Below are 24743 nucleotides of genomic sequence, written 5' to 3'. Positions count from 1 at the left end.
TCATGTTTTATTTTAAATATACATTCACTCAAAGTAAAAATTTATCGAATTACTCTTATATATAATTTGGGTATGGAATTTGCTGACCTAGGTTTACTCATTTTTAGATTTTGATGAGACAACAAAACTCAAGTTGAGTAGGCTGATAAATTTGCAATTCATAGCATTTCATATGCAGTCTTTTTAAGTGATTTAATTACAGTCTATTAGTAAGAATTGACAAATCTGACACATGACCCCAAGTCAAAATGAATACTCAAGTCACATTGAAGCACCTTGAAAAAAAGATAGCCATCAAGGTTTTCAAATATTAGGTATGAATATGTTTTGGAGCATAGGATGTATACTCTTTCTAAAACCATGTTTTCAAAGTTCATTCAAATGTTTTGGATCCTTTCACTCAATTAGTTTTTGGCTTAATCATGTTTAATGCTTGTGAATTGCAAAACAACATGATTGATCATACACTTAGCTACATAATTGATCATATAGTAAGAAACAAACCTTGAACATAAAGCATGATCAATCAACCTCTGGAGGTAGATCAATCATACAGTATACTCACATGTAGGTTTAGAAAGCATGATATATCAACCCCCTTGGGCATGACCAATCATACACCTTCTTTGGAGAGATAGTCTCCCATAGTGTCTCCGAGCTTCCGGTGGCACTAAGAATGGTAAAAAAAATGTAAGAGAATTGAAAAGACTTTGTTGAAAGGTGAGTTGATTCAATGAATAGGTTTTCTAATAAATGCTCAATTGACGTTAAGGGATCGTGTTTGGATCCTTATTTATTAGTTTCTTAGTGAAACTAGTTGTTTTAAACTATTTTATGCAAAAATATTTTGAAAGGTTGATTATACTTTTTCATTGATCGATTAATGGACCTCTAACGCCTATATTTGGAAGTTCCTATGATCTTATGGACGATCATAGCATCTATCAAAGTAATTTTTGTGCTTTTGTAGCAGCTTGATCGATCAAGTTGACATGACTTAATCAACCATGCTTTATACACTAGAATGGGAACAAGAAACAAGAGATATGTTTCCTCAAAATATGGACAAATGGGACTTTAACCCCTAATGAAGCTGGTAAAATGCCTCAAGTAGCCCTAGTGGGTGTGCCACCTCGAAGAGCAGTTGATCATAAAAATTGAGTTGGAGCCTTGTGCCTTCGGCTCACCTAATAGGATTCTAGTTGATCAATTATGCCTACATAGGTTGATTGATTAGGCTTTAGATCTTCTATTTGTAGTAGTTTGCATGATCGATAATTCCCAAAAGAGTTGATCACTCATATTTTTTAAAGCTTCCTATCAGCATACTGTATGACCAATCATGCCTACAGAGATTTATTGAAGGTTTTTTACCTATTATATGATTGATTATGCAATTAAATGTATGATCAATCATGATGTTATGTAGTCTATTGTTTTAAACACTAAGCATGATTAAGGCCAAAACTAATTGAGTGAAAGGTTCCAAGATATTTGAATAAAATTTGAAACTATAGTTTTGAAAGAAGTATTCATGTCCTATGCTCCAAAAAATATTCATACCTAAAATTTTGAATCTTGATGGCTATCCTCTTTACAAAGCTAGTTCTTGAGTTTTTTTATTTGACACTTAAACTTTAGGTCTTCAATTTTCTTTTCTTTTTTTCACCAAGGTGTTTCTTCAATGTGACTTGTCTTCATTTTAGCTCAAGGGTCTTAGATTTGCCTCATAGACCTTATTATTAAGTAACTTGAACAAATGCATCTAAAATGTTATGAATTGAAAATTTATCAATTTACTTAGCTTGAGTTTTATTGTCATCAAAATCTTGGAATGAGTCAAACTAAGTTTGTGAATACAAAACGTAATTAGTGAAAAATGAAAAAAATCCCTAAAATGTGGAATACCCATGGGTCTTAAAGTCCCCCTCCCCTCAATTTGTGCATGTATGAATGGTTTCATTTTGTAAAATTACAATTTTTATTCTCCCCAAGATATGAATGTGCCTCTCCCCTTATTATCATTATGCAAAAGGATAAATCTAGTGAGACACAATAAATATAAAGATCAAAATCAAGATTTTTCATTGCATTATAAAATATGATTACATTGTAGACATCATGTACAAAAAATGTGCAAATAGTAATCAAAATACAAGATGTCAAACCTAGAAAAAAATAAGTAAAGAGCCTAGACACTAATTCTTTTGCGGAGGTGGTGGTGTAGGAATTATGCAAGCAAGCATGGTGTACATTAGCACTTCCATTCCAACTTGAGCTGCCCTAATTTCTTTATGTCCTTATTTTAGCTATGCCACATCTTCTAGTTGGGTCAACAGACCTAAGCCAAAAGAGTTCGCACTATTCTTCCTCTTAACAATGGAAAATTGCTCGATCTACAATTTTATATGGACACCTCATATACTGAGCACTCCTTTCCTTGGAGCTCCTTGTCCAAACTCTGCTTGGGGATCTACTTCCCATGGACCTTCTTGTTAATTTTCAGGATTCTATGACTGTAGCGAATGAATTTCAAGGTAAACAAAGAAGAAGAGAAGAAGAAAAGGAAGGAAGAAGAGAAGGAGAGAAGAAGCAGAGAAGTGGAGAGAGAACAGAATTTGAGAGATGAGAGTTCACGTGAGTGTAGAGGAGTTAAGATTAGGGTACTTGAGTGAATGCCTAATCCTCCCCCTTGCTCTTATATATATTGATCAAAGATAACTTATTACATACATTTCCTTCACCCTAATAGGCGGAAGATAAAGACAAGAAATTTAAGCTTTTTATCATTGCCACTCATGAAGATTCATGTCTTCTAAAATCCCTCTCAAGCTAGTGGTCAAAAAACATTATACATCCCCATCTTGGTGCACGTGGTGATCAACACTTTTGATGTAACCAGATTTTTTATTATATTAGCAACTTGGTCTTGAGATGAGACATGTTTAAGACATATAGTGTAGCTTGAAATGTTTATCTATCTAAGTGTCAATCAACTTCAATGTGTTTGGTTCATTCATGGAAGATTGGATTAGAGGCAATATGGTTGACTGCTTAATTATCACAATGGAGCTTCATAGGGCCATCTCTGTTGAATCCCCACTCAGTAAGAAGTGTTTTAACCCATAATAACTCACTAACTGTATGTACCTTTGCTCTACACTTAACCTCAACACTGGATCTAGCTACAACATTTTGCTTCTTACATTTCTGCGTGACAAGAGTTCCTCAGAGAACAGTACAATAGCCGGAGGTAGATTTTCTATCATCAAAAAATCGATACATGGAGCTTTAGGATACACATTGCATATAAACATGTTTAGGAACATCATACACATCTTCTAGAATATGTTACAACACTTAGATTCAATTATTCTGTTAAGCACCTAGCCAATACTACCCAAAAGACCGGCCTAGTAGGTAGCGAAAAGTCAAAGATCATAACAATACTCCCACCATTATTAGCCAACATCCATGGCGGCCCACTCTAGCGACCCAGACCACCTTTTTGCGCTACACAAGTCTCTAAGTCGCCCCCTTTAGGTTGCCCCCTCCGGGATTCGAACTCGCAACGGTGGTATAGCTTTGATACCAAATGTTAAGCACCTAACCAATACTACCCAAAAGACCGGCCTCGTAGGTAGCAGAAAACCAAGTACTTAACCCCAAGATCATAACAATACTCTCACCATTATGAGTCGACGTCCATGGTGGCCCACTCTAGCTAGCCAGACCTCTTTTTTGCGCTACACAGGTCTCTAGATGGCCCCTTCGGGATTTGAACTCGCTACTGCGGTATAGCTCTGATACCAAAATGTTAAGTACCTAGCCAATACTACCCAAAAGACCGGCCTGGTAGGTAGCGAAAAGCCAAGTACTTAAACCCAAGATCATAATAATTCTCCCACTGTTATGAGTCGATGTCCACAGCGGCCCACTCTAGCCCGGACCGCCTTTTTAAGCTACACAGATCTCTAGGTCGCCTCCTCCAGGATTCAAACTTGCAACTACGGTATAGCTCTGATACCAAATGTTAAGTACCTAGCCAATACTAACTAAAAGACTGGCATGGTAGGTAGCGGAAAGCCAAGTACTTAAACCCAGGATCATAACATATTCCCATGCTTTAAAAGTAAATTTAGTTGAATTGGCACTAGAAGGATTGATTAGCCTATGCCATTGATCGATCATCCAGAAGTGTGCAGGCCAAGACTATACATGATCGATCAACCATAGTCGATTGATCGATCATCCACAATATGATCATATCATGCTATGAAGCATGATCGATCATCCCATTTGGATTGATCAATCAATATTGTCCATGCAAGTGAAATTTACATGGAATGATCGATTATCTGAGATGATTGATCAATCAGATAGAATCCTGCCCGTCAAGGATGTTGACCATAGGTTAGCTCCCTTATTGATTTTGATGATAACAAAACTTGATAGATCTGAAAATTTATAAAATAAAATATTTATGATACTTTACCTTCAAGAGTCAATGGAACTTAAGGTCTAAAGCTTCAAAAAGATCAAGACTAATCAAGACCTCAAGCATTATTGAAGGGCGTCTCTTGAAGAAGCACCCACAAGAAGAAGACAACAAGAAGACTGGAGTTCAAATGTAAAAGTCATTTGTCAAAACTCAGCCACAATGTAAGAAAGTATTCTTAAACTCCTTTCTTTTAGTACAATAGTGAATATGGAGCTTTAGATCATACATTGCATGTAGACATGTTTAGGAACCTCACAAACATCCTTTAGAACATGTTAGAGCACTTAGACAAAACCATTCTCATAATTTTAAAGTCGACTTAGTTTATCTGGCGCTGGAATGATCGATCAGCCTCTACCAATGATCGGTCAACCAAAAGTGTGTAGGCCAAAATTATAAAACATGATCGATCAACCATAATTGATTGATCGATCATCAAGAGCACGGTCATATCATGCTATAAAGCATGGTAGATCATCCCATTTAGATTGATCGATCAATACTATCTAGGCATATCATGCTATAAAGCATGATAGATCATCCCATTTAGATTGATCGATCAATACTATCTAGGCAAACAAAATTTTCATGGAATGATCGATCAATATTGTCCAAGCAAGTAGATTGTACATGAAGTGATCAATTATCCCACACGATTTATCGATCAAACAAAATCTTTCAAGTTAGCGACATAACGCATGATCGATCATAGGAAGTAACTGATCGATCATACTTGCATTGCATAACCAGAGAAAATTCTGATTGAACGAGCATTCCATTGCAATGATCAATCAACTTAACTTTTGAGGACCAACGGTAACATATTGATTGATCAGTCCGTCAATCAATAAGTCACATTTTGATATATAAAAAAAATTTATGATCGATTGATCGATCAATCAATGCACCGATTCTTTTCAAACAGGAAAAAAATATCTAGTTTGGCTTGGGAAAGTTATAAATACCCTACCAAACCACACATAGAGAATTAAATGAGCATTTATTGGCAAATCGTTTGAGAATTTACTCTCAATGTTTCAAATTTCTCAAAAGAGCTCTGGAGTGAAAAAGAGCCTCAACCTTGAAAATATTTTACTCTTTTGATTTCTTTCTTTGCTTTTCATATTAGAAAAGCTCCCTCACTCTATATTGTGTTGCTAAAGAAGTTGAAGTTTGGATCTCTCAAAGTGAAAGAATCTCCAAGTAAATGGTGTAAGTTTTCTTTTCTTTTGTTTCAATTTGTGAAAGGTTTATCTAGAAAGTATTCAATCTAGATAAAAAAGGGCCAACTAGAGTTAAAATCTAGCACCAATCTCTTGGGGAGATTGCTACTGTAAAAGAGTGTATTGAGCAACAAGTGGCTTAAAGAGAGGTGAAATCTTTTTATGTAAATTTCAACTATTGGAGCTTTGAAATACTGGAATTTCCCAAGAAAGGGTTATTGGGTGGTGAATACCATTAGGGGAACATCTATAAGAAAAATTATCCTTGTTTTATGGTGTGTGAATATTTATTTTCATTGAAATTGTGAACTTGCATGATATTTTATTTACATGCCTTACATAGATTTTAATTTGAAATACTCAATTCACCCCCTTCTTAAGAAGCCACTTGGGCCAACAATTAGTATCAGAATAGACCAAACACTTAATTGAAATCAAAATTCTGATTTTGAAAAATATTAAGTGGCATCTCAAGATAAATCTCTCATTCCCGATGGACAAACCACCAATTGTCCTCCTTTGTTCAATGGAAAAAACTATGGATATTGGAAAGTATGAATAGAATTCTTCCTTCAATCCATGGATTGAGACATACGACATGTAACCAAGAATAGTCCTTTTGAGCCTCAAAAGCTTGAAAATGGCATTCTGGTTGCAAAGGAATTGGATGAGCTGACTAGGAAAGATAAAGAGCAACTAATGCCAAACTCTAAGGCAATAAATTTCTTGTTATGTGCCTTAGGACCAAATGATTTCAATAGGGTCTCCACATGTAAAAACACCAAGGATATCTAGGAAAATTAGAGGTTACACATGAAGGAACCACTAGAGTTAAAGACTCTGGAATTAGCTTATTGATTGCTCAATATGATGAATTCAAAATGAAATCGAGTGAATCAATAGCTGAGATGAACTCTATGTTCACTCATATAATTAATGAGTTGAATATCTTCTTGTAGGATAGAACCTCCATCTTGTGAAGGGGACTTTCTTTGTGTTTGGCGTCGTTGATGGTGTGATGAAGTGTCATATGGGATGGAGAAAACCTTGATGAGATGGTAATGACTATGGAGGGGACCATCCGACTAGCACGCCCTAAATCCATCCTATAAAAAAATTATACAAACAAATCATGTGATAAAAAATTAGATGAAATAATGGTAGATGGTGTATGAAAATAGTGGTATATGGTGTTGTATGAAAAAGATATATTAATATGATATTTGAAAAATGGTTTAGGATATGAGATTGTATCCGTCGCACAACCCTATTCCTAATACCAAAAGGAAAAAAACATTTCCCTACTAATTCAATAAATAAATCTCTTCTCAATTCTTGCCCCTTTTAAAAAAAATAAATAGAGTATTTTTTAGAAAAATAACATAGAAATGTCCATAATAATTGAATGGAAATTGAGGAAAATATGACATTTTTTTGTTTGAACCAAATATTGGTTCAATTCGAGTTAAAAAATGAGAAAACCAAACCAAAAACAGTAAACGAATAGTGGAACAAGTCGAATCTTCTATTCAGATCGCGCATCAGATCTGAATCTGAGAAGAGGAATGCAATGTTGATACTAAAGCGCATGTGGTGTGTTTAGGCAGATTCTCTATCGATTTTCCACCACGGATCTGGAAACTACGCATCGGACTGCGCGGTGGATCCTCGAGTCGGAACCACACCCGTGTGTCAGGTAGACACACGATTAAGCACTATGGACCCGGTACCATAGTATCGGGTATGTGTGCGGTTCCAGCGTCGGAGCCGGTTTCTAAAACTTGATGCGTGAGCTAGCTTGCCTATTAAGGCGAACCACGCTGGCTCGTCATCTTCCTCTCAATTGTACCATCATATCTTGATATATTTTGACGAAACAAGAGAAGAAATAGTTGTATTTGAGTCTTGTTTCAAACTTATTCTTCAATTTAAATAAAAAACCCTTTATTGCAACAAAAAGAGTAGTTCAAAAATACTGTGTCCATCAGTAAAAAATATGAAATTATAAACAATTTCTCAATGGATTTTGATATCAATATCGGAAGAGTCAATGGTCATACTAGGCAAAATGCTCGTAGTAAGCCGATCTATCTAATGCATAAATCAAATTGAATGAAAAATAATAGAACAAATAAATCACAAAAAATAGCCAAAATTAAACCTTAGACTCTAATATTATGCAAAATGTAATTGAAGATGGAAGGAACAAATCAATTTTTCTAGGACTTATCTTTCAGTGTTTAACTTTGAGTGTAACTAGGACAAGGGTAGTTTAATTATAAATGGATTCTACTTCTTCCTGTATTATAAATAGAGCTCATTGTGCTAAAATTACAATAAGTCAATGAAGTATTTGTCTTTTCCCGAAATTCAGCATGGTATAAAAATGGACCTATAAGTCGACTCGATCAACCCACAAAGATAATGTGATCCTTTTTCTGGTTTATCATCTCTAGTAGTTTAGGTTCATAATCTATTTTTTTCTGGTTTTGGTTCCTATATTACATGTTGTTTCTTCGGTATTTGTATGTCCATTCTGAAATTTACATATTGCCAATTGTATATTGACAAAAATATCTTTGAGACTACTTTATAAAAAAAAATAGAAGTCGAAGTTTTCTACAAAGAGAAAGTTATATTTGAAGCAGCAAAAGTCAAACAACAAGAGAGGTTCGAGTAGCAATAGAAAGCCTCAAATTTTAAGGCATTTTATGCCATCAAAAATGAGACTTTATATGGAGAATTATGTGTTAAAGGAAAGATTTGTAATTCTATTTTCTAACCTATTAAAAGCAATTCTCAATCTAAGTTTTCCAGAAGGAGATATCAATATCGGAAGAGTCAATAGCCATACTAGGCAAAAAAGACAGAGTACTCAGTTCGGCCAGATTGCAAAGTCTGAAATTTATCAGATTCTTTCTTAGAAAAGAAGTATATTTAATGAAGGAATATTATACTTGAATGAAAGATATCAAAGTCTTTTCTATGAGTTACTTTTATGTCAATTTGTTGTATATGTAAGGAGATATTCTCATTAGAGTCGATAACGGTCACACTAAAAAATGAAGCAAATCAAGCAGTCATAAAATATTCAAGAACAAAGTTTTTTATGTCAAATTAGATATTGATACTAGAAGTGTCAAATATCAGTTCTACTTAAAATCTCTACTTTTCTTTTTTCTCTCCTATTATCTCTCTATGCATTGAAATGAATTGAGTTTCATTTTCTCCTAGAATCGTAGTTTTTTAGCCAAATTTCTCTTCAAATAAAAAAGTTTGGGTAAGACTTAGCCTCTGCATGATGTGCTTGTTCAAGGTATACAATATCCTACATCAATGTTGTTTTCAAGTTATGTATTTTTGTTACTTAGTTATGTATCTTTCGCATTATCAACTCCAAAAAATTATAGTCACCCCAAAAAATTTATACTTGGTCAAATTTATTAAGTTCTATCACTATAATCTCCCCTAATTTTTCAACAAAAAAAAAGGTCACATTCTAAATTCGTTTGGAATTATGAGTGTTGCATAGTCGCCTCCTTTCGATTAAAATTGTTTTTTCTATAGCTAGTATTTTTTTAGTTTGTCATTTTGAGTATTCATCACTTCAAAACAATGCCTAGATCTACTACCTAAAAAGTATAAGAGTGTGTTCAACATCTAACTCGAGTCAAATCTTTTCTTATTCACCCAATAGGTGACTTGTTTTTTAGCTACACTTAACTAGTGAGTAGTCTCTTTGTTGTGCCCTAAAGTTAGGTTATTTTTCTGCCTTTAAAATTAAGTAAAATATGTTTCAAACTATAACCATTTTGATTGGTGTATAGAGTTTTTTTGTATAGCTAGAAGTGATTTTCTTCTCTCATATTGTGTTTTGTCCAAGTTGGATCTTTATGTCTTTTTTATTCCCAGTTAGAGGAGGAGAAGTAGAAAAAAAAAGAATAAGAAAGAGATATTTCGTTCCACATGTCGTAGTAATTTTTAGGTGACCAAAGTATTCAAGAAAAGGAAAAAAACAAATAAAGAAGATTTTACTTATATGAAAAAAAAAAAATAGTCAATGAAGATCGAAGACCAAGAATCCTTTTCATTGAAACCTAAAGTTATAAACTCCAACTTGAGGGAGACTGTTGAAGAGCATGTATGAAATATTCTTACATGACTCTCACAACAAGAAGTTTCACAAAGTCAAAATTAGTATGGTAGAGTCTTACATGAGTCTCACAGGAGGATGTCTCACATAAGAGTCTCAGTTAAAGGTGTTTTAGTTATGTTCAGTTTTTTAATTGTTCAAAGATTTGTCTCTTTAACTTGTGTAACTAGGACAAAGGTAGTTTAATTGTAATTGGATTCTATTTGTTTCCTCTATTATAAATAGAGGTTTATTATACTCAAATTACTACAAGTTAGTAACTATTTTTCTTTTCCAAAAATTCAATATTTTTCATTTGAATTTTGATTTAGTCACACTTCAACCTCCCTCTTGAGATGCCACATGGGTCAATAATTGTGCTATGAGCTAATCTACTATATTAACGGATCATGTACCTGGGAAATTTCTATGAGAAAATAAAATTAAAGATGAAAGAAAAAAAATACACAAACCAATTTTACATGGTTCAACCCTTTGAGCCTAATCCACGGACAAAAAGAGAGAGAGAGAATTTTATTGGATCAGAATGAATTTTACAATTAATACAAACCTATTTATAGGCTAATGAAAGATTATTTGATTCCTAAATTAAGGATTCGAATTTCTTTATTTAATAAATCGAAATCAATCAAGTTTTTCTCTTGATTTTAGGAAATCTTGACAAATCAATCTCTTGACTGATTTTGTCATTATTTTTTAAATTATTTTAATTTTAAATTTAATTTAATTTCTCTCTTAACAATACCCACTCCTCTATCCTAAGTGTAAAGCCTTTGTAGCCAACTAATGAAGTTCTACAGTTTGGAAAAAAATTTGATCTCCTTGGTTTTGAGCCAATCTTATTCATTATGAATTGTTTCAACCTAAATGCTCCACTACCATTTACTCATTCATCCTTAGAGGAACATATTTACCTAGTCTTGGGAACTAAAATCATACTTGGCCCGGCAATACATATAAAAAATAAATTCATAGTCATGGAACCCAATATGGCGATATCCTCTCGCTTGACTTTTTCTCAGATGTCCGTGGAGGGCTGATCCAATACGAAAAGCTCAGATGTCCGATCAACAACTATCTCAATCTTTCGATCAACGGTTATCTCAGTTGTCCGATCATGATCGAACAACTGAGATAGTTGTTTCGCATGTTTCGTATCGGACAACTGAGATAGTTGTTTCGCATGTTTTGTATCGGACAACTGAGATAGTTGTTTCGGATGTTTCGTACTAAATAGCATTTCGTATTGGATCAATCTTATTTCTCCTTAGTCTTTCAAACTTCAAACTTAATTTGAGACTTGTTTTTTTATTCTTGAATTTTTTTTTTATGACCAAATTATATAGTTGCTAGAAGTTTGTGTTTAGATACACTTATTCAAACCCTTAGTAGAACTACAAGCTATTGCTATGCTATTATCAAAGCCATGCCTAATGGATATATATATATATAGCCTATTTTCCCATCTATGTTGTATAACAAAATCTGTATCTTTCTCATGATAGGTATAATGGAACCCACTTGTGTTTAGGTCATGTTCGGCTAAATTTTCTATCATTTAAATAATATTATTAAAATATAAAAATATTTACACTTAAAAAAAACCATTGAAGTTATACTAACAAATTAATATAATATAATATAATAAAAAAATAATATTATAATACACATAAAATATATTAAATCATTAAATCCTCTAAATAATATTAAATAGAAAATATTTAAAATTTGGCTTTAAAAAATAATAAAACTGAAATAAATATAATAAAATCATAATATTTTAATTTACCACCAATATTATTAATTAAGAGCGGAAAGCATAAATACTTAACTACCTAAGACCATAACATCACACCCGCCCTCGCGAACTAACGAGATCCAATACTTGACAAGGAACACTATCGCTCAGGCCGAGAATCGAATTCGATATAAGTACTTAACCAGGACCATAACAACTGTCCACATAGGGCCTAAATCCTTTTTGTTGGTTAAATCTCTCACCCTTTGAGAATAAAAAAAATGTTTCTCTTTGTTTGTTTTTTCTCTTTTTAAACTTTAAAGAGTTAAAAAACACTTTATGAACAAAGGACAAGAATTTTTTGTTACCATATGGCCCATGTGCTCACCCTCCATTATTTCCCCTGCCTTCAATTTTTTCTCTAATTCTATTATGTTTTTCTTTTCTATATTCCTCCAGCACTAACTCCTCGGACCCACCAAAAATAAAAAACAACTGCCAGCTCAGACCCCCCGCTACCATGCGCCCGTGTGTCGTCCAACCCAAGCCAGCTGGCATCCACTCCCCGCATAATTGCTCGCAGATCAGCTCCCACGTTGCAAAGTGAAAATGTCAGAAGGAATATTCCTCTACCCGGCGGCCCTACCCAACGTTTCCTTCTCCGACCGTCTGAACGACCTCTCCAACTTGCCGGCGAGGGCCTCCAGCACCTGCCATGTGGCGTCTCCGGCGACCACGTCAGCGTTGAAGAAGAGACTCCGTCGGACCGCCGGCTCCCACAGGTTGCGTTGGATGGTTGAGAGGTTGGTGGAGGCCACGTGGTGGAGTATGCGGTCCAGCCGCTCCACGTCCTTCTCCGCCACCCTCAGGGATATCTCTGACCAGGGGACCGATGCCGGGAATGGCAGCTGGATATCGTCGGCGATGATAACCGGCACGCAGCCGAGCGCCACGGATTCCACCAGGCGGGGGCTCCATGGGGCCCAACCCAGCGGGCACAGGCAAAACACCGATCGTACGATCTCCGACTGGTAGCCGGCGAACCGCTTCCGCTTCATGTAGAAGTCCCGGTGCCGGTTGAACTTGTGCCAGATCGCCGTCCTCACCCCCCTGTCCGCACGGAATAATTATAAATTTAATTAAAAATTCAAATATTTAATTTTTAAAGGGGTATTACTGTAATTTAACAGAACTGGTCACCGGTCGACTTTTTGGGTTTCACTAAAAATTATAGAATGCCAACGTGACTGTCAGGCGCCAACAAAGAGAAGGTTGGGCTTCCGTAGGGCCCACAATGAAGCAGACATGGGCCGAGGTGACGACGAAGTGGGCCCAGGTTAAAATGGGTAGGTGGGGCCCGCTCGCAGGAGGATTAAGAGATCGACAAACGATGATGAGGTCGATGATAAGGCTTTCAGGTTTAGAAAACTTGGAAGGTTCAACGGAAAACACATACTTGCTGTAAAAGCGACCGCTGATGTTTTTCGGATGGACTTCCATTTTGCCCCGGAAAAAGACCCAAATGTCCCGTTCGCCGCCTGCCGGCGCCCGCTCAAGCGTCTCCCGTACGCTATCCGGCGACACGTAGGGCGGAATGACCACATTTTCCACGTCCTGACAAGGGTGCTTGGATTTGACTCCGAAGGTCTGAAGAATGATGGAGTTTTTGAGGAAGCTCGGAATTCCATCGGCGACGGCGACGTCTTCCTGTTTTTCGGAGTTCTAAAAGTCAGAGAGACGATGGAAGGATAAAATGGCGTTTTCGCTACGGAAAGCGGGTGGATTGGTGGCTCACCAGCGTGTGGAAGCAGGCGCCGAAGTCGTGAGTGGCCACGAAAACATGATCGGCACCTCGGCTGCGGTTCCAGAAAGGTAGCTCGGTGGAGAGGAGCTGCACGGCGGAGGCCAGTAGGGTGCGGGCGTGACCGATGGCCGGGAAGCCGTTCACTGTGCTGAAGTTGCATGTGACATAGACGGGGACGAAGAAGAAATCCGCTTCCCAGGGATCGAGCGTTCGGAAGCGGTCGCTGCCCAGTAACGCCCGGTGAATGGCAACCTCGGCCGCGAAGAGGTGGTTGCTGCAACGCGGGTTTGACAGCCAGTCCTCGTTGTATTTCGCCGGTAAATCGTAAACATAGATTTTCAAATCCCGCATAGAGGGAGGGACGTCGACGTCGACGTCTACGGCATCTTCTCTGCGGTCAAACGGCTGCTCCGGCTCGATTATTGCCCGTGAGAGGAAAGCCGTCGTGGGGGTCGCGAATGTGGTTTTTTGGAGGGAGGTGAGCTTATCGGAGGTGGTAGAGCTGCCAAGGAGGTAAGACGAGAAGAGATACAGAGCGAGGGAGACCCACAAGAACCACCTGAGATATCTGTAAGAGAAGAGCCAGTTGTTGGCCTCAATATTTCTGTGCTTCATCCTCAAAGAAAAACTCTTCTTCCTGCCAACATTCCTCCGCAGCTCCACCATCCTTTCACCGGTCAAGATTTTAAACTGCACGAGCCATCACCCACAGGGAAAGGCGGGTGAGGGACCCGTGTTGGGTAGGGAGAGGTTTTCGAGCTGGTAGGCGAAGAAGTAGAAACCAAGAAACAGAGCTTGTTGAGGAAGATGGGGAGTTGTTGCGATGGGCATCTGATTGATTATCGAACAGCCCTGTTTTTTTAAGTTTCCTTCTCTCTCTAACTCTCTCTCCAACAATTTGTCTTGTCAAGGAAGGTGTTTGCGTTTTTGTTACAGAAAAAAGGCTACGGAAAAAGAAGGGAAAAGATTAAAAAGCAGAGAGAGAGAGAGAGAAGAGAATTTAGAATTGATTGGATCAGAGAGGGTCACATGGTGGATTCAGAAGCGATGTGACTGGCCTGGATGAACGGGAGCAAGGCCAACCCTTCTTGGGTTATGGCCTTATGGGGCTCCGTGTGCTTTAATTTACTGGGAAAGTGCTTTTATGGGGCAGTGTTGGTTGCTCACAATTTCAAATAAGGATAGTGAGAGAAACTGAAAACATTGATTGTTCGGCCGGCCAACCAGTGTCAGCCTGTCTCCTCTCTCCCGCCTTCGTCAACAACAAAGATTTTTGCTGGTACAAAACCTAATTTCTCCCTTCTGTGTGTTTTTACTCCACTCTGCGGGCTGTTAATCGCTCCCTTTCCATCTCGTTTTAAGCTACCAAAGAGTGAATCACACGCCAACTTAATCGTAAACAATTAACTAATAAATCCATCATGGAATACATTATCTTCTGTCTTATCTCCTCCTGCCTCTTTCATTCTGGTTTTTTCTTCCGTGACGCATTCTATCACTCTCTGCAATCTTAAATTATTATCTTGAACCCAATCTTGTAACCAGCGACGTGCAGTAGAGGTTGGGAAGCTGGGGATTTCCAGAAAACGCCGAAGAAATCGAGATTGGTTATTTCCGTTAATTAGTTTGAACCACAAACGATCAATCGTTTTATCCATTTCTGTAGCAGACTTTTTCAAATGGAAGAAATACGAATACCCAGAAAAGCTTCTGAGTTTCAAACTCGAAGGAGACTTGCCCAATTATAGAAGAAGCTCCAAACGTTAAGGGGTTTTGGTTTCTAAGTCAAGAATATCATAAATTCATTCTGATGCAGGCTTCCATGTGAAAATAATAGTTGAGAGAGAAGGATAAAAAAATTAATATTCACATGTCTACCGTTCGTCAAGGGAACAAATTAATGGCGGTATATGAGTGAACAAGCTGGCCTTTCAGATGGAGTTGTCAATTGCTACCACTTTCAGATTTTTTTTTTTTTTTTAAGAAAGGAATCTCCACTGGTTTATGACCTCCTCAATCAAAGAGTAGTTCAAATAGGAGATTGCTTCATTAGGTTAAATTTCTAAAGTTTAAAAAATTTCATTTAGAAAATTTAAAAATTTCAATATATTTATCTTAAATTCGAAACCATTAGATAATTAATAAAATACACATTTTTATTAATTTAAATATAATTTTATATTAATTACTAGTGATTTTGAGGACTCCAATGGGGTTTTAGACTTGTACCAAACCTTTTCCCTTGAGCTCAATTCCTAGTAAGAGTGAAGAAGAGAAATAAAACATAAATTAATTACTTCAATGATACCATAATTACACCATATTTTCTACCGCTCTCCCTTAAAAAACTAGGAGGTAATGATAGTAATCCCAATTTGAAACAAATTACATAGATATAGTAATAAGTTCCTCCGTCGTGTGTCCCAAGGATAAGTACATCACCAGGCACAGACTCTCAAAGTGTAGATATAGGTGATTAGTCGAAACCAACTTCAAATGATTTTAAACAAATATAATGATAATAATCACTAAAACGGGTAATGTCTATCATTCACAAGAAGGCGATTAAAAACCTAAAGATACCACTACAAAATCTCAAATGACTTAAAAACACCCATATATATAAAGGGGTTCAACCAAAGCAATGTTCTAATAGGTTTGGCAAAAGGGATAAGTGAGAGTCAAATAAAGGATGGTAGAAGAAAGACCGCCAAATAATAAGAGGGTAATGGGTAATGAAGAGGATAAGGTATAAAACTCGAGGTCATCATGCACTTTATTTTCCTAAGCACTTCAAATTCTTCATCATATGAATCAATATAGTCAGAGTCGTGGGAGGAATCGCTATAGAACTCGGTACCCAAGCGAGTATACTAGAGGCAGGGAGGAAGTGGACTGAGTCAGGCTAACTCGAGTCCGAGTTGACCTAGTCTAAATTGACTCTTTTTCAAGTTGACCTGAGTTAACCCGAGCGAAACAAACTCAGTATGTTGTTCGTTCATTGGGTTAACCTTGCAGATTAAATAAACCAACTGTGAGCTGCATTATCCTTGGATTAAAAAATATATCCACTATTCGTTAAAAGTTTGAATTCTTCTTCGTCTTCTTCTTCTGTTTTATCAAATTACTGTGAGTGTGATCATAAAATTTGACAATCCCTGCAAATTTCCAAATAGTACCCAGTAAGAATTTTCTTATTAACCTTCTCTTTCGTCCAACTCGGTGAACGAAGCTTCCTCGTTGGATGTCAATTTTCATCAAAAGTAGATCATTTCTTTCCAAACTTTAGCTTGCCTTCTTGCTACGGAAACTTCTCAACTGGGCATTCAGTCTCTTTTCATGCCATCATTCATGAACAAATCAAACTGAATCTTGCATTCTTTCTTCTTCCTTGTTCAAACTTTCTATTTGCCAGAAAGAAAACAAGTACAAGCAGCGAAAAGAAATTCGATGCCCGTTTGGCCCCTCAACTTTTCTGAAATAAAATACTAAGAAAGAGAAAAGTATTTTTGGAAATCGAAAAGTGAAATTTCCAGAGCAATTAGATTAAACTCTGCAGTTTGATGAATAGTCTTCTTCTCTAGAAGACTAATTCTGTGCATCAATTAAAGAAACTAATTTGTCTTGACTCTTTAGGAGATGACTCTTGCATCATTCTCACTCATTTTCAACTGCTGTTATTGTCGTCCCCCTCTCCTTGATGTACTCTTCTTGCTGTATAATTTCTAACGACGGAAAAATGGCTGGTTTCCTCGAAAAATCACTTCAAAACCAGACCAGGAAAGTGCAAGCAACGATAAGAAATCCGATGCTCCTTTGGGCCGACAACTTCTCCGAAACAAGAAAGCTAAGAAAGAGAAAACGTTTAGCCTTTTCATCAGATAAGAAGTATTTTAAGCAGAACAAATAACGGCTCCTAGTAAAACTAAGCACCGCCATTAATGGAGGCGTTTAGCTCAAGTTTCCACAAGAGCATTAACTACAAACATCCCACCCTGAAGAGTGAAGAGGACATGTCTCAAATTTCCAAGGTAGTTTTTCGCACCTCACCAGTTTGATAGATTGTCTTCTTCTCTGCTACACTAATTCAAATATCTGATGGGCTCTGCAAATAAAAAGTCAAGTGAGGGAGAGAAGAAAACATAAATTGAGGTTTGACGTGCCTCCTATTATGGATGGGAGCCCTAATTGATGACAAGAGCTTAGAATTATTTTTTTTCTTAATTGATGTTGCTATGTTGGTAGGGTGTCAATTTTACTCGTTTACTGATTTTTTTGTTTACCTTTTATTAAACGAAATGAAAAAAAAATAAAATTCCTTATCCAAGTAAACATATGATAAGTTGACCAACTACCAGTTTATTATTTATTAAATGGAAGAAAAATAAGTAAGGATTATTCTACCCAAAAGCTAGGCATTTAAATCTATCCCATACTAGGTCGAGGCCTGTCACGACACCTATATCCTATGTTGAGTCTTACAAGACCATAACAATCCACTATTCTTCTGAATTGACACCATGGTGATCCACCCTATGACAACTAGTTGACACCCATCTATATGTTGATGATAACAAAACTTAATTGATCTAAAAATTTTAAAATTAACCATTACATATGTATATCTTTCAAGAGACACAAAAACAAAGGTCTAAGCAAAAGAACCCATATAGTACAATCAAGACTACAAGCTTCAATCGCGTCCCAAGTCATCTTGAAGAAGCACCCATAAGAAAAGAAATGAAGATTAAAGTCCAAGTTACTTGGAAAATATCAAGCCTCTATACATGTAAAGAGAATAGTCCAAAGACTTCAAAATTGAGGTACAACTTGAAATCTTTGTATCTCATCCTCAACATGTTTTAAATAGGCATATCCATCCTTAAAACATGTTAGAATATATTAGATGTCAATTTTGAAAATCGGCATTGGATTGATTGATTGATATCTGCCAATGATCAATCAACCAAAATGTGTAATAGTAAGAATTGGAAAGCATGATCGACCAATACATGTACATTGATCGATAACTAGAACTGCACCAAATTGTGCTATATAGCATGATCGGTCCTCCATTGTTGGACTGATCAATCATATTTGTCCAGGCATACATAATATCTAAAACATGATCAATCATACACTATAGCAATGATCGATAAGGTAGAACAATGTCATTTGGGCACACAAAGCATGATCAATCATCCTCCTTACAATGATTGATCATACTTGTTAGATTTAGGATGCCATGATATGATCCTTGACCAAGAGGGCGAAAGAGAGGAGAAGAAGAACAAGAGAAGAAAATGAGAGGAAGAAGGAAGAAAGGAGAAAGGAGAGAGAGAGAGAGACTAAGGAGAAGAGAAAGAGAACGACTTTGAGAGCAAAATCTTAAGGACAAATTTGAGAGAGAAGAGGGGGGATTTAATGATCTACCCCTTGCCTTGAACCTCTATTTATAGTTTATGAAGGAAGGTTACAATGACTACAATGCCCTTAGGGGTACAAGCTCTCAAAAAGAAAAGACATAAGTAGACATGCATCATCTTCTTTAATTACACCCTTGTGCCATCCTTATGACAAGATCATTAAATTATACTTTGTGCCACCTCCTTGACGTGGATAAGGTATTTACCTTAATGCCACTTTGAGGTGTCTTCCAACACTCTCCCTCAAGCTGGTGGAGAGAAACATCATAAAGACCCAACTTGCGGCATATGGTGGTTACGATCTTGAATGTGACTGGTTTTTTAAGAATGTCTATGTTAAGCACCTAGCTAATATTATCCAAAAGACCAGTCTGTTAGGAGCGGAAGACATAGGTACTCAACCTTTAGCCCAAGACCACCAGGGCCCCAGGGTATCCCATAACACCAAGTGGCCCCCCTAGGGTGTCCCATAACACCCTGGGTTGGGTGTAACACCCATAACATTACACCCCCCTTCGCAGGCCGACGCCCACAGTGGCCCACTCACAGCTGCCCACTCTTCCACGGCGGCCCACTAGGACTTAATACATGTCGTTCCTTCCGTGTGGTCGCACCTTTCCGTGTGGTTGCTCCTTTCCGCAAGCGCACCTCCGCGAGGAATCGAACCCGCGATCGAGGGTTGGCTCTGATACCAAATGTTAAGCACCTAGCCAATACTACCCAAAATACCAGCATGTTAGGAGCAGAAGACATAGGTACTCAACCCTTAGCCCATGACCACCAGGGCCCCAGGGTGTCCCATAACACCCTGGGTTGGGTGTAACGCCCATAACAGTCTATCACCTGCCCTTGTGATGAAACATGATTGAGAGATAAGATGCCAGACTAAAATCTCTCCCATATAAAGTGGCAGTTTACCTCAATGTGTTTTATCCCTGTTACAAGGTGCCACCAAAACCACCATGACCACATGAGTTGGCATGATGAGTCACCATGTGAGGTGGCATGATGAATCATCTACGACCAACTTAGTATAAGGCGTTAATTAGGCTCCACAACTTAACATGAAGAATTTAAGACAAAAAGATATTGGACTACTTAAATGATTTCTATGTATTGAAGTACTATAGTCTGTTACAATGTGGAACCCACCATGAGAACTTGAGATGACATGATGAGTCATCACACGAGCTGGTATGAGTTGGAAGATGTGAAGCACAAGCTGGAATGAGTTAGAAGATTTGAAGATCAAGTGGGACCACAAAGATAACCACGAGTCGGTATCCTTATCACACGAGTTAGATAATCAAGTGGGGCCCACAATGATAACCACGAGTTGGCATCTTTATCATATGATCACGTCCTCATAGAAGAGTTTTAGTTTAAGTTATGTTAGTCTTCTAATTATGTTGAGTTATTTTAGTTTTCTAATTATGTCGAGTTATTTTTTTATGACAGACTTATCTTTAAGAGTTATAATTTGGATGTAATTAGGAGAATGGTAGTTTAATTGTACTTGGACTCTACTACTTTCCTCTACTATAAATAGAGGTGATTGTACTCAAATTAATAATAAGAAAGTGAAGTAGTTCTCCACTTCTCTCTCATGAAAACTTCCTCTCTAGCCTAAACTTTTTTTTTCTTTTTTCTCTATTCTCTCCTCTCTACCTGAGAGCTCTCTCTTTTTTTTTTTTTTTCTTTCTCCCTCTCTCACCTTGCTCGAGATTTCAGTAAAGGGGTCCTAAATTCAATAGAGTCTAAACATAAGATTATACTATCTCAAAGGAAGTATATCCTTGATCTACTGGAGGAGACAGGAATGATGGGGTGTAGACCAGCAAAAACCCGTATGGATTCCAATACATAATTATCTACAGGCACTGGAGAAGATGTGGATATCAAAAAATATCAAAGACTTGTGGAGAAACTCATTTATCTCTTGTGTAACAAGGCCAGATATATCATATGCATTAAGGGTTGTGAGTCAATACATGCACAAGCCACAACTTACTCACTGGCTAGCACTAGAAAGAATATTGCAATATTTGAAAAGAACTCCAGGAAGAGGGCTTCTCTATAAGAACCATGGTTACTTCAACATAGAAGGGTTCTCAAATGCCTATTGGGCCGGATCCCCGGATGACAGAAAATCTACTTCAGGATCTTGTACAATGGTTGGAGGAAACTTGGTTACATGGAGGAGCAAGAAGCATAATATAGTTGCAAGGTCTAATGTAGAAGTAGAATACAGGGCCTGACACACACAATTAGTTAGCTTCTATGGATTAGATCCTTTCTCACTGAATTGGGATTCTATAGAGAAGCCCCTATGGATCAACATTGCGATAATCAAGCGGTAATATATATCACCTCAAATCTGGTTTTCCATGAGAGAACAAAGCACATTGAGGTAGACTACCGTTTCATACGAGAGAAATTCCAAGCCATCATATTTTCTCTCAAACATATCTCCTCACAAGGGCAAGTTGCATACATTCTCACCAAACCAATCACTCATAAGATCTTGTCTACCATCTACACTAAGTTGAGCATTTACGATGTTTTCTCACCCTAGGCTTGAGGGGGAATATTACGAGGTGGGACCAAAGTCACCATGACCACATAAGCTGGCATGACGAGTCACCATGTGAGGTGGCATGATGAGTCATCACCAAGTTGTAATCCTTATCACATGGGTTGGAAGATTTGGTAATCTTCCTTGATTAATGTAATTGATTTATCTTCCCTTGATTTATGTAAATTTGGATAATCATAATTGATGTAATTGGGATATTAGGGATCCTAACTTATCTATGAACTTTTCCTAAATATTTAATGGAAATAATATAAATAGGGATCTTGGTTGAAGGGTTCAATCAAGCTCTCCACTTCTCAACTCATTGAAGAATCTCTCTCTAGCCTAAAGTCTTTTTCTCTCTTTTCTCTTCTCTCCTCTCTACCCGAGCCTAAAGTCTTTTTCTCTCTTTTCTCTTCTCTCCTCTCTACCCGAGCTCTCTCTCTCTCTCTCTCTCTCTCTCTCTCTCTCTTTGCTCTCTTTTTCTTCTCCCTCTCTCATCTTGCTTGAAGTTTCAATCATGGGGTCTTAAATTCAACAATCCCCTCATGGAAGATAGGACTTGAAGTGATATGAATAACCTTGTTGAATTTATGGAAAAGAGAAATACTTCATTAACTTATTGTAATAAGAGTACATGAATCTCTATTTATAATAGAGGAAAGTAGTAGAGTCCAATTACACCCAAACTCTAACACTTAAAGATAAGTCCTAGCATAATTAAATAATCCAATATAAATAGAAGACTAACATGACTAAAACACCTTTAAACCGAAACTCTTATGTGAGACCTCCTTCCATAATAATTGTAGCTCTGTAAGACTTTTTCTTGTGTAAGACTTCTCATGCCACCTCATGTGATCATGGTGGGTCCCACCAGCTCATGTTATCATAGTGGGTCCCACCATCTCATATGATCATAGTGGGTCCTGAAAAGATTTGACAAAAACCACCACACTTCGAAGGTGGTGTTGATGATGAATTTATAATCTCTACAATACCATATACAGAATATTACAATCAATTTGAAACGGAAATTATACAAAGAATTAGCCTATAATCAAGGCTAATTATCCTCAACTGAATATAAAAAAAATGAAGCCTTGAATCAAGGCTACATATCTTCAACAACCTTGAATCAAGGCGATATATCTTCAACAATATCTTCACCCCCCACCCCGCGCAAGCTGAGCGTCGAATTGGAACGAACGCGAAGCTTGGATCGAAAAAATTGAAAAAGAGGTCGAGGAACACTTTTGGTGAAGATGTCAGCAACCTGTAAGTGAGAAGGCACATACTGGGTGTAAAGTTTGCCAGCGACAACAAGTTCCCGAAGAAAATGGTAATCTAATTCAACATGCTTGGCCCGTTTGTGGGAAACAGGATTGGAGCTTAAGAAGATAACACTTTTGTTATAGCATAAGAGCAGGGGCGGCTAGGGAACGGGGACCTTGAGATCATGCAAAAGATGCGTAAGCCAAAGAAGTTCAACAACAGTCATAGCTAGGGCGTGATACTCAGATTCACAATTGTTTAGGAAAACTTATCAATCAATTAAGCTCCCTAATTACATCAATCAAGGGAAGATTAAAATCAATGGAGGGAATCTAGCATCCTTATGAGATGACACCTCATGCCAACCCTCTTGGACGTGTGGACCTTCTCCACACATGCATGGGCTTGGTGGGCTTGAGCCCATCTTCTAACACTCCCTCCAGATGGGAGTGAAAAACATTGTAGATGCCCAACTTGCAGCAAATGGTGGACAGGAATTTATGAGTGATTGGTTTTGTGAGGATGTCTGCAACTTGTCCTTGTGAGGAGATATGTCTTAGAGATAATACGTCGGCTTGGATTTTTTTCTCGTATAAAGTGGCAGGCTACCTCAATGTGTTTTGTTCTTTCATGGAAGACAGGATTTGAGGTGATATGAATTATCGCTTGATTATCTCAATATAGATCCATAAGAGCTTCTTTATAGAATCCCAGTTAAGTGAGAATGGACCTAATCCATAGAAGCTCACTGACTGTGTGTCCCATGGCCCTGTATTTTGCATTTGCACTGAACCTTGCAATTATATTTTGCTTCTTGCTTTTCCATGTAACCAAGTTCCCTCCAACCATTATACAATATCCCAAAGTAGATTTTTTGTTATCTGAGGATCCGGCCCAGTCAGCATCTGAGAACCCTTCTATGTTGAAGTGTCCACGATTCTTATAGATAAGCTCTCTTCCTAGAGCTCCTTTCAAGTATCGCAATATTCGTTCTAGTGTTTTCCAATGAGTAAGTTGTGCTTTGTATGTGTATTGATTTACCACACTTACTAAATATGAGATATTCGACCTTGTTACACAGAGATAAATAAGTTTCCCTTCAAATCTTTGATATTTCCCGATATTCACATCTTCACCAGTGCCTACATATAATTTTGTAGTTGAATCCATAGGAGTTGTTGCTAGTCTATACCTAATCATTCTTGTCTCCTCTAGTAGATCAATGACATACTTCCTCTAAGCTATTATAATCCCATGCTTGGATTATAGCACCTCAATACCCATAAAATATTTAAGTAGTCCAAGATCTTTTATCTTGAACTCTTCACTTATTTTTTATTTGGTTTTTTGAATGCCCTCAAAATCACTGCCAGCTAAGACAATAACATCAATATAGATGGCTAGAAGTACTTTCCCTTTAAGGGTGTCTTTAAGAAACATAAGGTGATCTATGGAACATCGATGAAATCTAGCCCATATCAGTGTTTGGCCAAATTTATCAAACCATGCACGAGGAGACTATTTCAGACCATCGAGGGATCTCTCCAATCGACATATCGATTCCCCCTCAAAAAAAAAATCCAGGTGATTGTTGCATATAAATTTCATCTTTTATATCCCCATTGAGGAAAGCATTCTTCACATCAAGTTGATAGATCGGTCAGGAAGAGTTAGCAGCAAGGGATATGTACCGAGTTCAATTTGGCCATCGGAAAAAAAAATTCTTCATAATAGATCCCATAGCATTGAGTATAGCCTTTAGTAATGAGGTGTGCCTTAAGGTGAGCAACTAACCTATCCAAATTATGTTTAACCGTATATACCTACTTACAGCCGACGGGTTTTTTGCCTGAAGGAAGAGGAACTAGAGTCCATGTCTAATTCTCATACAGTGGCTACATTTCTTCTTCCATTGTTGCCTTCCACCCTGGATGCTTAGAGCCTGCTGATAAGACTGTGGGATAGAGGTGGAGGAGACGGATGCAAGAAATTGACAACATAAAGAAGATAAACAATGGTGAGACACAAAATTGGATATAGGGTGAGAA

The 24743-nt window shown here is 37.4% G+C and overlaps 1 protein-coding gene across 1 annotated transcript; it reads right to left on the bottom strand.

Annotated features, from left to right (window-relative positions):
* Nucleotides 1–11841: 11841 nt before the first annotated feature.
* LOC137944286 (probable glucuronoxylan glucuronosyltransferase IRX7) lies at nt 11842–14351 on the bottom strand. The gene is made up of 3 exons (XM_068789929.1): nt 13411–14351; nt 13072–13322; nt 11842–12725 (listed from the first exon to the last, which is right to left on the bottom strand). Exons 1-3 carry the CDS (start codon nt 14083–14085, stop codon nt 12245–12247), a joined length of 1407 nt encoding a protein of 468 aa, XP_068646030.1. The 5' UTR covers nt 14086–14351; the 3' UTR covers nt 11842–12244.
* Nucleotides 14352–24743: the final 10392 nt, after the last annotated feature.

This window comes from Aristolochia californica, unplaced genomic scaffold, assembly GCF_029961685.1.
Source record: "Aristolochia californica isolate CCGP_79_NKW_82.1479 unplaced genomic scaffold, dmAriCali1.0.hap1 SCAF_11, whole genome shotgun sequence".
NCBI classification, from domain to species: domain Eukaryota; kingdom Viridiplantae; phylum Streptophyta; class Magnoliopsida; order Piperales; family Aristolochiaceae; genus Aristolochia; species Aristolochia californica.
The sequence above is the reverse complement of the archived record's forward strand: the minus strand, read 5'-3'. Positions and strand labels throughout refer to the sequence as shown.

Bases quoted from the DNA above. Each gene is read 5' to 3' on its own strand.
- LOC137944286 (XM_068789929.1), bottom strand. From the start codon at position 14,085: ATGGTGGAGCTGCGGAGGAATGTTGGCAGGAAGAAGAGTTTTTCTTTG. The intron at 13,323-13,410 runs GTGAGCCACCAA...TCCGAAAAACAG, and splicing joins GCGCCTGCTTCCACACGCTG to GAAGACGTCGCCGTCGCCGA. The intron at 12,726-13,071 runs GTATGTGTTTTC...CCGTGCGGACAG, and splicing joins AGCGGTCGCTTTTACAGCAA to GGGGGTGAGGACGGCGATCT.